This window comes from Hylobates moloch, unplaced genomic scaffold, assembly GCF_009828535.3.
Source record: "Hylobates moloch isolate HMO894 unplaced genomic scaffold, HMol_V3 SCAFFOLD_6, whole genome shotgun sequence".
Classification (NCBI taxonomy): domain Eukaryota; kingdom Metazoa; phylum Chordata; class Mammalia; order Primates; family Hylobatidae; genus Hylobates; species Hylobates moloch.
This window is the reverse complement of record NW_026652281.1, coordinates 66,274,402-66,291,327: the sequence shown is the minus strand read 5'-3', so window position 1 is coordinate 66,291,327 and position 16,926 is coordinate 66,274,402. Positions and strand designations below refer to the sequence as shown.

At 39.9% G+C, this 16,926-nt stretch overlaps 1 protein-coding gene across 4 annotated transcripts in view; it reads right to left on the bottom strand.

The window, feature by feature from the left end:
- The window catches only part of SSBP2 (single stranded DNA binding protein 2), a 330,775-nt gene extending 318,769 nt beyond the window's left edge, over nt 1-12,006 (bottom strand). The window contains exon 1 of one of the 4 annotated variants that reach the window (XM_032156927.2): nt 11,751-12,006. In XM_032156927.2, coding sequence (XP_032012818.1) covers nt 11,751-11,812 — 62 coding nt within the window. In that variant the 5' untranslated portion in view covers nt 11,813-12,006. The remainder of the gene's footprint in view (nt 1-11,750) is intronic. The other 3 variants (XM_032156925.2, XM_032156928.2, XM_032156926.2) reach the window with 3 other exon arrangements.
- Nucleotides 12,007-16,926: the final 4,920 nt, after the last annotated feature.

The window sequence follows — 16,926 nt, the reverse complement described above, 5'->3', positions numbered from 1 at the left end:
TGTCATTTAAGGCTGTTCTTGAAATAGTTCTTTTAATCTGCCAGATTTATCCCTACCAACTTTACTGCAGTTCACCAACTATATCATACCTTTTAATGCCTCCATGTTGCTGTACGTGCTTCTCTCTCTGGCTAAAATACTCTTTACCTGCCCCATCTTCCATGTTGACTAATGCTAGCCTTTCAATAAACATCCTCTTAGAAATATTTCCTGACAGTCTCACATCCCTAGGCTAGATTCAATGCCTTTTTTCAGGAATCCCATAGAACCTTCTGCATACCCATTATAGTACTTGCTACCCAGTGTGGTAGTGGCTGATAGTGAGGCCCCTCTGAATGGTGAGTTCCTGATGGGCAGAGATTGCCGGGTTATTAAGATCTGACTCAGGAAGGCTCAACAGAGGCTGACATATAACAGATGGTTAACATTTTTTTAATGAATAACGGAGTGGGGAGATAGCAGAATAAATATGATTCCCATCTCATAAAATATATATATACAATTACACTATAAAATAGTTAACGTTTTAAAAACATTTTAAATGCTATTTTGGCAAAATCCAGCTTTTTAAGAAGCCCTACTTTCTTACGCTATTCTATACAATTATTATTCTGTACAATTCTGTATGATTCTATACAATTAACCCTTTAAGGGAGCCATTCTGCTGTTCTGCTGGGGACCTAATACAAACACAAAAGCATTTTGTCAACTAGCCGCATTTTTGCCAGTACTTGCTATGTTATCTTGTCAATGATGACTCCTGTCGATTATACTCCTATCTTACAGAAAAGCATCAACAACCTTTAATATTTCAGTAAAAACTTGCTTATACCCTAATCTTTCTGGCCCTGAATTCGTAAGTCCAACTCACTTATATAATTGACTCAGTAAAATCTGAATTCAAAATTAATTACTAAGTCATTCCCAAGATGAACTCCTACCTGAAAACTACTCTCAAGATATACACACATACACATATGTGTGTATTTGTATGTGTAATATATCTGATAGCAAGAAAGCTCACTCAAGTTTTTCCATTACAATATTTCTAAGTGAAGGAATACAGTATCAGTCACTAAGTTTAATCCAGGGTAAAAAAAAAAAAATGTACTGAAACACCTTAATAGCTTCCCAGGATAGCTATCGCTTAAATATACTGATAATGTACAATCATCAAATAATTTTAATTATAAATGACAAATATAAATGACAATTATAAATGACAAATAGCACATAATGATGTGAAAAAAAAACAAAGAAACTATTTCTATTTTTTCTAATAGCCAGTATTACAGAAATGACTAGGTAATAGAACCAATATGATTGTACTACTGCTCCTCTATCACATGGAGCTTCCCAGGTGCCCTTGTCCAAAAAAAGCCCAATAGGCCATATGCTGCCTGGAAGAGACAACAAAAGAGACTCATAATTACAGGATCCTTTTTTCCTAGGTATCACATATTCCTGACTCCAAAGTTTAAAGTAACTTATGCGGGATTACTCTGCCTCTAGTTACAGAATGAGAAACAGCTCTATCTGAAATTATAACCTGAGTTCTTAATTGGCATCTTCCTCTCTGGTGAGCATCTACATCCATGTTGTTAAATCTCAGACACCAGCTAAAGAATTTGTAGCTATCTGTGGGGCACTTTTGGTACCTATAATTCTATCTTTTTAGCAGCTATAAAATGCTTCTACTCTTCCCTTAACTTCTTAACCTCTATTGCCTCCCACCCCAACTAAAAATGATGAATATGCACATTCCCCTCCCATCCTCATGCCACCTCCCACAACTTCCATTACAATTTTCCCCCATGTTAAGTGACAAAACACACTGAGTCAAAATAGTTAAAATGGGCAGTGCAGTCAGAAACCTGAGTTTGAATCCAGACTATACAATTTACTCTGTGGCCCTGGACAAAATATAAAACCTCTGAGACTCAGTTTCCCCATATGTAAAATGGGGATTATATCTACTTTACGAAGTTGCTGTAGGGATTAAGCCATCAAAAGTGGCCAGCTACAGAAAGACAAATACTGTATGATCCCACTTATATGAGAGACCTCGAATAGTCAAATGCTTGGAGACAGAAAATAGAATGGTAGTTGTCAAGGGCGCATAGAAGGTGGGAGGGGGGAGTGATTGTTTAATGAGTGCAGAGTTTCAGTCTGGAAACATGAAAAAGTTCTAGAGATGGAGAAAGGCGATGGCTGTACCATAATGTGAATGTACTTAATGCCATTGAACTGTACAACTAAAAATGGTTAAAATGGTAAATTTTAGGTTATATATATATTACCACATTAAAAAAGAAAAAGAATATTCTCTCAATAATTCATACTGAAAGACTTTTCCTCCCTCATTAGAGAGAGGTATAAAAGCAAAAAACCTTACCTTTCCCTACCCCTAACCCACCACTCCAAATTGAAGCTAAATGGCAAAGGAATAGAGAAGAGTTCACTGATAAAAATTAGCCCGTCTTCACAAATTAAAAGCCCAAAACTATCGTTAAGTCCCGTACCTATCCACTTATGTTACAAAAGCATAAGGATTTCAAACAAAAATCAGCTTTTACTCATGATGTTGCACTTTTGGAGTTAAGGAATTTTACAGATTGTGTTTAACACACTGTAACAATATTTTTTGTTTAATGAAAGTACTGACATAAACTTTTAACTATCATCTAATCTATGATTCTCTGTTGAATCAAATCCACACCTAAACCTTAAATATATATCTCTCATCATAAAAGAGGCAGCTGTAGCATAATGAAAGGAACACTGACCTTGGAACGAAAAAACTCTAAATATGGCTCAGGTCTGCCACATATTATCTGTAATACCCTAGTTGCATAAGTCAATTTCCATTTATAAATATTTCTAGTCAATGGAGATACCACCTAGCTCATACGATTATAGTGTGACTTAAGTAAAACAATGTACTATACATTAAAATATTTTGAAAACTATAAAGTACAATTTCATTTATATTAAATTTAACACAAAGAAAATGAAAAAGTTCTGTCAAAAATTCACATTAAAAATATACACACACCATAATATAATCTTCCATAGTCCTGAAATTCACAGAAAGAATACTAAATGCCCATATTATACAAAAGTATTTTTTAGAAATTACATTAATTCTTATACCAAATACTAGGAGTATTGGGGAGAAAATGAGCTAGATATAGTGATAGACTATTGTGACATATTTCTAATTCATTACATCCTTAACTCATTTATTCCACAAACACATAATCACAAACCTTGCAACCACTGTGCTAAGCAGTGGGAATATGATGGTAAAGAAGACACCATGGTTCTTGCCCTCATGGAGCTTCCAATCTAACTGGAAGATAAGGCATTAAACATCACACAAATGGCCGGGCTCAGTGGCTCATGCCTGTAATCCTAGCACTTTGGGAGGCTGAGGCAAGTGGATCATCTGAGGTCAGGAGTTCGAGCCCAGCCTGGCCAACATGGTGAAACTCCCTCTCTACTAAAAATACAAAAATTAGCCAAGTGTGGTGGTGCACGCCTGTAATCCCAGCTACTAGGGAGGCTGAGGCAGGAGAATCGCTTGAACCCAGGGGGTGGGTGGAAGTTGCAGTGAGCTGAGATTGCGCCACTTCACTCCAGCCTGGGCAAAAGAGCAAAACTCTGTCTCAAAAATAATAATAATACAAATAATTTTTTATAATAAATGTGAAAAAGAAAAAAGTCTGCTATGAGAGTATCCAATCCAATCTACAAGGTTTAGGAGAAATAATTACACCAATTGTACCAACCTCTGTTAACCCAGTAGGCTGTAAATGTTCAACAAATCTTAGTTATTTCTATCATCATCATTACAAAAGCCCTACTGTCCTTTAGAACAAGTTTATCCTTAGGGTTTGAAAGATAGAAGATATCAACCCTATTATCTAGGAAGATCAGATAAACTGAACCCAACACCAAATTCCTCCATTTTAAAAACAAAACCAGGCAAGTATAGCTTCTTCATCCCAATTTTCACTCATATTTAACATATCCTTGAGCAATTATGTTGATGCTGAGAAGTTTCCTCAATAGTAGCTTAGACACACCTGAAATACTATAACCTGGTCTTTCTATGGCTGATACTTTCAAAATTACTCAGTTCTCCACTTAAATGTCCTCTCCTCCAAGAACCTTCCCCTGACTACTCAAACTAGCATAGCCTCCCAGTTATTCTCTACACTACATCACACTATTTTATTACTTTTATAGTATACATGACTATTTAAAGTTGCCTAGTACATTTATTTGCTTATTATTATATATTTCTCCTTCAAACTTGAAAGTCTCATGAAAGCAGGGACTCATTTTATTCTCCCTATATCCTCAAGATACACCTTCCTTGCTAAAGATCCCAAGTTTTGTTTAGACAGTTCACGTGAGCCAATTATGGTAATCCCATTATATCTAGCATAATTTGTTTACGGGAAGAAATTTTGTAGTTCTCTCTAATAAGGGATAAGAAGATGTCTCCTAAGCAACTTCAATAAAAAGTTTTCCTCCCTGATTGATGAGACACAAAGAAAGAAAAACCCCGTCCTTCCTCCTGCCTTTACACTTGAGTGTGTAAGGGAGTGATGCTGGGAACCCGAGGCAGCCATGTTACATTCATGAGAGGAAGACCATGAGGATGGCAGAGAAGCCGATCCTGAACCCTGATGTTCTTGATTCAATCAATGAACTCTTACACTACCACTTCTAGACATCCTGTTATGTGAGATTTACTTTTAAACCTGATCAATTAAGCTGTTTTCTGTCTCCTGTTTTGATACCTGAAGCCAAAAGCCTAATAAACTCAAGCCTCTGTTTCTTCTATAACATTAAGAGAAAACAGTACCTACAGCCTACTGGATTTGAGGGGATTAAATGAGATAATGCAGACAAATGCCAAACAAACAAGATACTCAAATGATAGCACTGCTGTTAATGTTACTATTAAGCAATAATTTTCTATGACAAAACACAAACTCTTTATATACTATTTAGGATTTTGTTATTTTACAGAAAATGTTCACTTTAATCCTTTAAAATGAGATCATTTTTAATAGAATAATTTATTTACTTAGATTTCTTCCATTAATAAAGTAGCTCTTGGTTTTTTCTCATCTAAAATAGATAAATAAAAGGAGAATCAGGCAAATATCAGATCACTAAAATAAATCATACTAATTTCAGGTAAGAAGCTTTTTCTGTCATCAATTCCTCACCCAACTTATATGGACAGAGCCACATATATTTTCATCTATTATTCTTGCCTTTACAAATATTTCATCAGTATTTTAATATGCTGTAGATTTAAAGCTAATTAAAAATTAAAGCTATATTCATAATTACAACCATACTCTTTTAACACCTACAATTACAAAAACATTTAAAACTAGAAAAAAAAAGACAAAGGGCTGTATTTTAGCCTCTACAATTTTTTTTCTGTGCGAAACTACTTGTTTGACATTATAGCCATGAAGCAAAATTAACAGAGAAGATCAAAAATAAGAGATTGCCAGGTCATTCGTTTACGCTCACTCTAGCTGAACTGTGATTTAAAATGTTACAATGGCTCATTATTGTCTGAAAGCTGTTTAGGGTCATACATGAAATGTAATTAACATTCTTAAAGGAAAAGACGAGAGTAGTTTTGTCATTTCTAAAGAAATGACACCAACTGAAGTTTGTCTTTAAAAAATGAACAAAAAAATAAATATTAATTGTGCCACTGCATTGAGACTGCCCAGGCTGATCTGAGTCCAGATGAATTTTTGGCCCTATAATTATCAGAAAAACATTAATAGTTCCATTTTTCAAAAATTCTTAACTATTAACTTACATGACAAAAATTACCATTTACCAATTATGACCAATCAGAAATTTTTAAGTTATCTGGAAAAACTCTATTCTTCCCTGGGTAGTCCATATTTCCACTTGTTTTTTAATGTCCTCACACAAGGAATAAAATAGTAGAAGAAGAGCCTCTGCTATTTCTCTAACTACTGGAAACAGGCAAGACATTAATCTTGGTGGATCACCCTTCAGGTCACCTTTTGTAGTATGTATAGGGTTTTAATCTAATAGTCAAGTAACTCTCATAGTCCAAGTTATGCTAGGTTATATACATATGTTAACAAAACCTTGCATGAATACATGCTACATTTGTAAAATACACAAAGTTTGATAAAACGTTTAAAATCGGAATATTATTTATATTCCAAACACTTCAGATATTAACAAATGAGTCTTATTCTATTGCTCCAATGCTATTTTAAGTCCACCCTTTCAGAAACAGTAAGTTCTTAATAAAATTAATATTTTAACATACGTTTACAGAGGCTCACGTCACTAGCATGTAAATATATAATCTGTAATTCCCACACCAATAGCAAAGCAGTAACATACACACAATAATAGAGAATAACCTCATGTGTTCCAAAATAATTTTGAATTCCCATTTTTAAATTATATATTCCCAGTAGTTCCATGTCTTTCAAATTCAGTACTTTTGTCCTAATCCTATGTTCCAGGATTAATGCAATGGTTGTGATTTCTATGGAAGAAAGAAGATTCTAAATTTGAATTGTTTTTCCCCCAAATTTTACTTCTAACTCTCAACTACTGAGATGAAGTATTAATAAACATTAATAAACTGCAACCTGGGTATTCCAGCCCCACAGAGTACGCTCTAATCTTAAAACAAAATAATTCTAGTAGTGATTAAAGATGAAAGGTATATTTGGTCTATTACTGCAGAACAACTAAAATGTAGTGATTTTGTCTGCATCCTAAAGTTTTATGTGGCAAACTGGCTTTGAAAGTGTGAAACTGAAAATTTTCAACTTTTTTCTTTCACAGCTCTGAAAAAAAATTACAATATTACTACTGCTTCTAAGAGTCACAATTAATCTCTTGATAAACAATTACCAAAACTTAACTGAACATCTTAGGCAGATTCTTTCTTTAGATATGTTCCTTAAAAATAGGGGGTTTTTTGATACTTCAAAAATAACAGAAAAAGATCAATCAAAAGCTTACATGACATTTCGGATACAAGTTAGACAACTTGTATTTTGGGGGAACATCCTGGAGACTGAAAGGGGAGGGGGAATTTAATATTTTATGCAAAATTTCACTTCCATAAGATACTCCTTCATTAGTTTTGGAAATCCTGAATTGTGCAAATTGCTGTCAAGTAAGTTTCTGAAGAGATCTCTATTACTTTTCTTGCCATATTCCTTCAGAAAGAAAGAAAGGTTTGTCATTTTCTTTGCAGGGGGTACCTTAATGATGGGGGAATGCTTTAATTACTTTAATGGTAGAAGGGGAGAACAAGGTTCTGCTGGCAGATATTAATTCCTATAAACTCTTTTATATGAAGTGGCATTTAAATGTTCATTACACTATAACTACTTTGAAATAAGCATATGTTATTTGCTTCTTGGTATATTCAACTAAGATTGAAAATTTAAAAGCCAAAGTTACTTTTCAGAGCTCAAGATTAGATAATTTGATTCTTATAGTTTCTGGCTAGTTTACTAAATAAAAGTCGATGTATACACTATGTGTATCTTTTATGTTCAACTTTACTTTCTAGCAGATTCATCTTTCTGTGCTATTACATAAAAGATCAAATTAGTTTAATAAAAAATTAATATCACTACTCATCTATTTGCAGGTGCCAGTTACTCTTTCTGCAGTAGTGTGGCATACTGTGTGGCTTTAAGTTCAGCAACATTTCATATAGGAATTGTTCACAACTATTATGTTTAACTTTAAAACAAGTAATCAAACAAAATTCCTGGCGGGGGAATCTGAAGAAACAAGTTTTCTTCATTATGTTAGGCTTCCAACTTTCACTCCTAAAATTTCTGTGCCTTCTCCCACACCATACACGGATCTGCAAAGCATCAGGGTGCACCAGTGGTTAAGACTGCATATTTGATCAAATCTTTAAAGTCTGTTACATCTGATTATGTAATACTGTTCCCTAAATCTGTAGCATCCTACCCTAGTTCAGGAAGACAATCTGGTACACTGAAAAATGTATCTTTCAGCTTCAATCACTGGTTCTAAAGTTAGAGAAATCTGTGTTAGAAACCCAGCTTTCCTATTTTCTAGCATTGTATCCCTCTGTGAGTTCTTTAACCATTCAGGGTCTTAGTTTTCATATTTCTTTAATGGAGAAAAAAAAAGCACCTGTCTTGTAGATTTGTTGGGAGAATTAGAAAAAAATATACATAAAACACTGAACATAGTGACTGGCACACAGAATGGCAAATAAATAATAGTTATATTTGTTGTATTGTTGTTTAGGGGTATTTCTGAAATACAACTAAGCTAGAGAATGTGAAACTCAAACTTACAAGTCTTTAGTTTGGAGGTCATTGAAAAAATTCCTTTGAGTCTAACATCTTCAATAACAATAATTTATTGATGCTTTTGGTATTATAAGGCACCTTAATGTTCAAGATACCTCAGAGAAGAAATTAGATTATCTCCTACCCTCAAGAAACTTATATTTTAGGGAAAGTTAAACATTAAACAGCCAATCACGGTTATTTAATCACAATTGCGATTAGTGTTATAAAGAAAGCCCGCTAAAGGAAGAAATGACCTAACGAGATCAGAATTAAAATTTCTACATCCCACCTCCCTCCAAGGGTTTTCAATCACTCCCTCTAAAATTGAGACTTGATCTGCTTTTCTTAAAATGGCAGAGTAAGTAACTAATCTTACCCTGATCATTTTTATCAGAACTGTATACTGAAATAATAGGGATTGTGTAAAACCAAGAATTCACTTCAAATATTTCATATAGTGACTTCCTAATGAAAGACAAAACAAAGATCTAATACAGGTAAGCACTTGTCAACTATTCACCATGAACTCATATTAGAAAACACATTTTCTTGATTATAAAACCCATGTGCTTATTTCCTAAGCATGCCATTATTGATAATGACTCCTTTTGCAGAATGTTTTTGTTAAAATGCCGATTTGTTACGGAAACAAATTATTTCTGTGATTTTTAAGATAAGAACAGTTCTAATTTGCTTACTAAAGGAGAATTCTTCACCTTTTATAATCTGTTACCTTAAAAACGAAGAACAAAAATCTGGTGACAGCCATTTTAATGATGACTTCAAGATTCCTACCTTCAGATGTTAGTACATTGTTGCAGAATAGTGCCATTAAAGTCTCAAGTAAACATAAAGAGAAAAACCGAAAGACTAGATCAACTCTCCCACCAAAATTAAATTTATTCTATAAGACAGAACCTATGTCGATGTTTATCTTAGGTTCAAACAACTTTCACCTAGAAATTAATGCAACGACAATTAACCCAGAACAGTCATTGTCAATTCTCCAAAAACGGCCTCTTCACCTATATTTAGTTCATAAGGCAAACCAGTCAAGAATTCCTGCTGCCAATTGAAATGAATGGAAGAAATATATTTAAATCAAATAGCACCATCTAGCAGAACCCTGATCTGCTCACAAGAGTAGATATCACTTGGTGTTCAGTTTGGTAGATTTGACAGCAAAGTGGCAATTATTTGTTTTCCTGATGGGAAATCACAGAATTAGAGCTAGAAAGGACCACAGTTATACAAGTTCCAACATCCTTGTTATTATCTGAAAAACTAAAAAAAAAAAAAAAAAAAAAAAAATCAAGCAGTCATCAGGATACTGAGTGGGATTCAACTAAAGTTCACCCCTTCCTGGAAGTTCACCTAAAATCTAAAATTACTTTGATTCTCAAATTCAGTCACCCCCAAAATAAGATCATGCCCCAATACATTTCAATTCCTTCACTCTGACTAATGTGAAATTCAAATATTCTGTAATCATTAAAACATCCTCCTTCAGATGTTTTTATCAGGCACATTATAACAAAATGATTAATGCACACAAATGAGACTGCATTTCAAAACTTCAATTCTAGTAACTGCCGTTTCTTAACCAGGCTATAACGCTTTGTCTTTTACATATTCCTTGTCACAGCAACAAGATCCTGAATGCAGCTCAGAAAATATCTCTTGGAAAAAACAAACCAGCCTCTCTAATTTTTTATTTTGTTTTGCTTTGCTACATCAAGGCCTGATACCTCTAAATCCTATGGGAATTGAGTGTGTTGCTGCCAACACAAAGATTAGGAAATGTTCCCATCCCTAGGGCACACGAAACTTTCAGGGGGAGACTAACTGCCTAAACCAAGGAGGGAAACTCAGTCGCCTGCGCATTCGGTTTTTATTTACGCGGCTATTTCTGTGCGCAAGGTAACCCAAGTACCTTTGAGAGATGCTCTCAGACTTTTTCTCTGGTCTGAACCCCCTCAGAAAGACAGGGTGCGTTCAATGACAAGGATAACCCTGACCCTCAGAGTTTAAGTGGTTACTGGGAATCACTGATCTGCTGCACTGTTTAAAAAAAAAAAAAAAGGGAGGGGGGGTTCTTCCTCAGTGGTCACAGTTACTATTCGTTCTCATTTTTAGTAACAACCAAATCACCGTTACAAGTACACAAAAATAGCTAACCGTTCTGCTTTGCAGTGTGCCGTGACAGTGGCATCCCGGGCCGGGAGGGGCTCTGTTCTCCCCAGCCGCCTCTTGGGCTCCCACCGAAGTTAACACCTGTATCTCCCCACAACAGTAACCAAGCGGCTCCTTCCCACCTGAACGCTTCTCCCCTCCTACAAACCCCTTTTCGGACCACTGCCCCTCGCCGCCGCAGCTGCCCTCCTCGGGCGCCCCCGGCGGCACCTACAACTCCCCTCCGCGCGCCCCCGACCACAGCCCCGCCGGGCCCGCCCCTCCCGCCGCTCGGGGGCTGCCAGCCTCACAAAAAGTTCGCCAGCAGCCGCCGCGGAGTTGGGTCCGCTGCGAGAGGCAGAAACGCCAGCCTCCTCCAGCGGATCCCGCTCCCCGCCAGCACACTTTAGCTCCCCGGGAACTCGGTCCCTCTCCGACTCCCAAACTTCTGCGGCGTCTCCGGCGCCCACCCGCCCCCGCCCCAGCTCCGCGCCGCACGGGGGACTGCGGGCGCCGCGTCCGTAGCTAGCCCAGGAAAGCCCGGACGCCCAACCCGCACACGCCCTCCGCGCCCCGCGCGCGTCTCCGCGCCCCGCGGGGCCCCGCTCGGCCGCTCCACGCCCGGCTTCCGCCCGCCGCGCGCCCGGCACCGCCGCCCTCGCCTCGCCCCGCGCTCGCGGCCCTGAGCCCCATCGCCCAGGCCCCCGCCGCCGCGCTCCCCGCGCTGCCCGCCCCGACCCCGACCCCCACCCCCGCCGGCCCGCCCAACACCCACATTCCCACCGCGCGCCTTCCTCCACGCAGCTGCCCCTCCCGCCACCCCCGGCGGCTCCCCAGGTCCCCGGAGCCCCGGACCCCAGCTCTAAAGTTACTTTGGAAGGTGAACCCGCGGGTTATTTCCCTCGATCACCCAAACAAGTTTCCATCCTCGCCACCAGCACCACCGCCGCCCCTCAACACACCCGCTCCCTCCCGCCGACAGCCCCCTGCGGCCGCCCGCCCAGCGCCCGCACCTCCCGGGAAAGCGCCGCTCCCCGCACCACACGCCCCCATCGCAGCACCCCTCCCCCTGCCAGCCCACCCCCGGCGCTCCCCGGGCGGAGAGTGTCTGTGTCTCCCAGAGTGTGCGAGTGCGTGCGTGAGTGTGCGCGCGTGTGAAGGCGGAGGTGGGTGAGAAGCGGAGACACTTACTTCTCCCGGGCCTGGCTGTCGGACGGGACGGCGCTGCTGTTACTCTTGCCTTTGCCGTACATGCTTGTGCCGAGAGCAGCTCCCACTGTCACGCACCTGTCAACCCATCACAGCCTCCCCGGGAACAGCCCCGTCCCCATGGCGACCCACGCAGCCACCCCCACTATTGGCCGCCCCACGCCAAAGCTCCGCCCCCTTCGCCCAGGCAACGCGCGAGACTGACAGGCCTCCCCCTCCCTCCGGCCTTCCGAAGCGCGCGGTGGCGGCTAAGCCTCAGCGGCAGTCTCCTCCCTCCTTCCCTCCCTCCCCGACTCCCTCCCTCCCGCCTTCCCTCTCCGCTCTCCTCCCTCCACCCGCTCTCCTTCCCCCCTCCCCCCTCCGAACCCGGGCGCAAGGGGGGAATTAGAAACTGCTCTAGAAGGATTTTAAACAACTGGCTGTTCTCTCCGCCGCCACCCCTCCCCCCGCGCCGCCCGCGCTCAGCTCCTCACTGGAGAGAAGGCGCCGGGAGGAGGAGAAACTGTGGCCTGGAGTATCCGGTCGGAGCCGGCGGAGCTGGAGCCGTGGCGGCCCCAGACTTCGGGGCGCCCGCCGAGTCTACAGACAGAGAGCCACGGCCCCAGCCGCCCTGGGGCCCCCACCAGCCCCTCTCCCGCTCCTCTCCTATGCGTGACCCCGCCCTGGTACCCACGATTGATTTCTGCCGTCCTCAGCCCTACTCCCTGGGGTGTCGCCCCCGCCCTGTTCCCAGAGGGCCGGCTGGCGAGGGACACCCGCGCTGTTCCCTCGACCTTCTGGCTGAGCGACCGACAGCGACTCGCCTTCTCTCCTGGGGAAGGACTGCAACTCCGGCCCTCGGCGCCGCTGCGGTGGCGGCGCCCGGGGCCGCGCCCTGCGCCCCAGGGGAGCACCCGGCTTGGGGTCGGCCTCCTCTGTAAGAGGTGAGCGGACCTCCCGAGGAGGCCCGGTGACTCCTGCGGCCGCAGCGGCCCCTGCCCCAACCCCTCCTTGCACGGAGCCCCGCGGCGCCCTGGACACCCCGCCAGATCTGCCGCAGAAGAGGGCCCCAGGCTTCCCCACCCGGCCTGGTTTAACAGTTTGGGTCAGTGATGCCTATTCATCCTGACCCCTGGAGTGGAAAAGGCCAGAAAAAGTCTTGAAAGACTTCACTGTCCTTGCCCGTTAGAATAGGCCCCAGCGCGCTCCAAGGTGTACAAAGCTGTGCCAGGGCTGAAAGGCTGCCCGAGAATGTGTCTGTATCCAAATCCCTAATCCCATTTCAGTAAACGCGCAAAAGTTTCAGAAACACACACAATCTGGTTCCCAGTAGAACTCTGCATCCTTTATCTTGTTGAAGTCCTTGACTGTAAAATCAAACGGGTGCAAATGGGGTTAGAAAGAAGATGGGCTTCACATGGGGAAGAAGGGGACAGATGGGGTGGGACAGGGCGACATCTGGAAAGGATGAATAGACAAGAAGTAGCTATGGGAGGAGGGAAATAGGATTCGCGTGGAGGAAGGTACGGTTCTATTTCACACATACAGCTTTAAGCATTTAGTAGGAGGATCATAAAATGCACATGGAGATACAGAGATAGATGGAAAGGAAAGAAATGGGTGTGAGCATTGACAGAAGTGATAGGAATAAAACATCAACAGAAGATTAAGGAAGGGCAGTTAGCAAAAATGAGAGGTCGAGAATCAAAAACGCGGTTGGCAACCAAACATAAAGACGGGAAAGTGAAGAGGAAGGACTTTCTATACTGGTGTTAACGAAAGGAAAAAAACATGGGGAAAGTGAGGTATAAAAAGATGAGAAGACTAGAAGATACAGGATTAAATGAAGAAGCCATAGAGTGTGATAGCAAAAGATTAAAAGTAACAGAGGACAGACATTATCGTTAAAAAAAGATATAAGAAAAAAAGCACTTTTATTAAAAGAACAAAAATTAAGCCAATAAAGGAAATGATGGGGGGAAATTAGGGAAAAAAATACATTGGCTTAAGTAGATTAAGTTCCAAGAGATGTAATTTGCCATTTCTAACTTAAGAATTCTTCTGTTTCTAATGACCTACAGTTATTGGGTGGTTGGGATATGGCATTCATATTCTTTTTGTTTCTAATGACCTGCAATGATTGGATGATTGAAGCGAAGCTGAGCCAGTCAGCCTCTCTTAATGAACTTTTGCTCAAAATGCTCAAATGTGTATAAGGTTGCCACAGTTTACAGACTCAACTTCAAGGTTAGCATTATGTAATTTGTTGTTCAATTATCTACTTCCATTGGCCTTAACCCAGAAAATTTTTAGTATCTCAAGGCTCCATCTCTTACAGAATACTCCCTATAAAGGTGCTGCTCAGAGAATGCTGTCAGTTCTCAGAGAGCTCTGGCAGCTTCTCAGACACCCTCCTGCCTGCCCCTGGAAAAACTAACTAAGGATGGGCTTTGTCCTACTATCCAAAAACAAAGTAGGTATTATCCTTGCACTGGTGTTGGGACTCTCTTAACTATGGTTCTCAATCATGGCACATTAGAATTGCCTTTATTTTAATTGTTGTTGGGTTTTGTTTGTTTGTTTATATACTAACTGGATCAGAAACCTTGGGGATGGAGCCAGGTACCTGCATTTTTTTTTATAAGCTCCAAGTAGTTCTTGTGTATAAGCAGGGCTGCCCGCCTTTGCTCTTCAGTATCCATTTAAAGACAGCCAATGGGTACCATAAGAGTTTAGAACAAGACTTTTAGGTTGGGCTGTGCATTAACAAATGACCCTACTCAAGTAAGGCATTAAGATGTCTTTACAGTGTACATTACTTTCTGCCACCAAGCCAACAAACTTGTTAAAAGGACAAAAATGTATGCCCATATGTGTTCTCATAGTACAAGACCAAGAATAGCCATGGTTTAATTTGCTATTTTCTATAGAGAAAGGAAAATGAAGAAAGAGAACAGGAGAAACTGTTTGCTGTCTACTGCTGTAATTTATTCATTTGATTGGTTTTTACCCAGATTTGTTACATTTAGAAGACCTATGGGTAATGGCATATTTTCTGATGTTTAAAAAATAAATAAATTATAGATCTGCACAGTGGGGTATGGAATTTAGAACAATTTGGTCTTAGTCTCTGGAAAGAATAAAATGCTAAAAGGTCTTAGTTCAGAATTTGCCAAGTTAATGTCAGAGTTACCTTTATAAGAATGTTCTCATCAGACAAATATACAAAGTGAAAACATGACTTTTATATGTATATGTATCCTGTATATAGTAATCTTAAAGCTTAAGTAATCAAATCAATTATCATTAAAACAGCTCAGCAGCTACCTGAACCATCTCTGTTTTATTTTCCTCTAAATGTTTTCACATGTAAATAAAATGCTTCTTTGCCCTTGTTCAAATTATTTTGAGTACAAAGAGTGTTCTTTGCATCAGCAACTGTATCTCCTGGGACCAATATTGTAATTAATGAGATTTGAAACACATATTCAGAGCCAAATCTGAGATCCCAGACACAGAAATGAAGATCCATTGTTTTGTTTTCATTTTTTAAAAAGGGAAAAGATTGGCGATGTAAAGCTTCCTAGTGCAGAGAATCACAATGTATTTTTAGAGAGTTTTTTTTTTTTTAACCCACATGTGAGATTGATGAATTTGGGGAGCCTGGATTTGGGATAGGGGAACCCTGACCAGCAATGTCACCAGAATGGAACATTTGGATTTGAGGTTGATTTTTTTAAAAAACTTTATTCTTTCAGATACAGAACATCATAATAACTCAATCATTAGGTCTCCCTCATCCCTACCCCCATTTCATTTGGACACGTATGCACAATTTTCTCTTTCTGGAACCTACATCTAATTCTTGGAAGTCTTTATCACTTTAAAACAGGCAGTTCATTATGCCACCCTGCTCAAGCTCTAGATTGACTATACATTTCTTTGATACTAATTTTTTTTCTGTAGAACATTAAGGTTAATAATGTCTACATTCTTACAGTGCATGAGACCTCAGAAAAGATTTACCTGTGTTATATACAACAAAGAGACCACCTCTTTATGTTTAAATGGAAGCTAATCATGAATTTAATTATGTGCATCATACAGAACATTTAACTTATTAACTTAAAACCACTTAGAAATAAAAATATTTAGAAAAATAAACTAGACATTAAAATAAATTTTCTTGTTTTAGAGTAATATTCCCCAAAAATAAAACTGTTCTATTATTTATTCGTCTCATAAAACTAATCAGTTTATACAAATAACAACTCAGTTGCATTCATAACACTTTTCATTTCAAATCATTTAACAGATATTCATTCATTATTACTCAATACATCCCAGTAATTAGATTTCCCTAACCAGCTTTTTAAACTGGGTAAACTGAGTTCTAGATATATTCGTTAGCATTAGCTGATCCAAAAAGAAAACAGAACTAGTTCCAGAAGAAGAACTCCATGTTCCTGGCTGGCAGTCCTTTTCCCAGACCACGAAGCCACACCTCTTTCTCTCAGAAGTGACTATTCCACCAAGGAATGTGAGCAAGCTCTGAGATGTTTGTCATTCAGACTACCTTGTGAAACTTCACTCCCAGGCAGAACAGACCAGCATGCTCAGATTCACAAAATGCTCAAATGCCATGTACCAAAGTAATGAATAGTCATTGCAACTATACTACTGTGCAATTTAGTCACTTACACCAGAATAATAAATGAAATTGGGCCTCAAATTAACATTTTTTGACACACTATTATTGGTTTAACATCAGTTAATCTGAGGCAGTGACTGTTTCCTTAACCTATTGCCCTGGATTTTTTAAATCCCAATTTACATATTCATAAACACTTACCAATGTGTTAGGAGACAAGGTGTGCAGACCTACCAGTTCCAAAGAGTTCCAGCCCTAGAGGGTCTAGTCTTTTTTAGCACTATCAAGAATGTAAAGTTTAGTGACTTGGAATAAAATAAAATTATCCTTATACAAAGAATTATATATAAGCTGAAGATGAAAAATGAAAAACCAGGGCTACCATGTATGGCAATTTCATATACTGTAGCGTTTTGCAAAACAAATTCCAAGTGTTGCCATGTTCACTGGCTGGATTTTTGTCATTAAATGTTGAGAGTTATGTAATAGGAAGTGTGCCAAAGAGTGTTCTTTATTCAAAAGTATTAC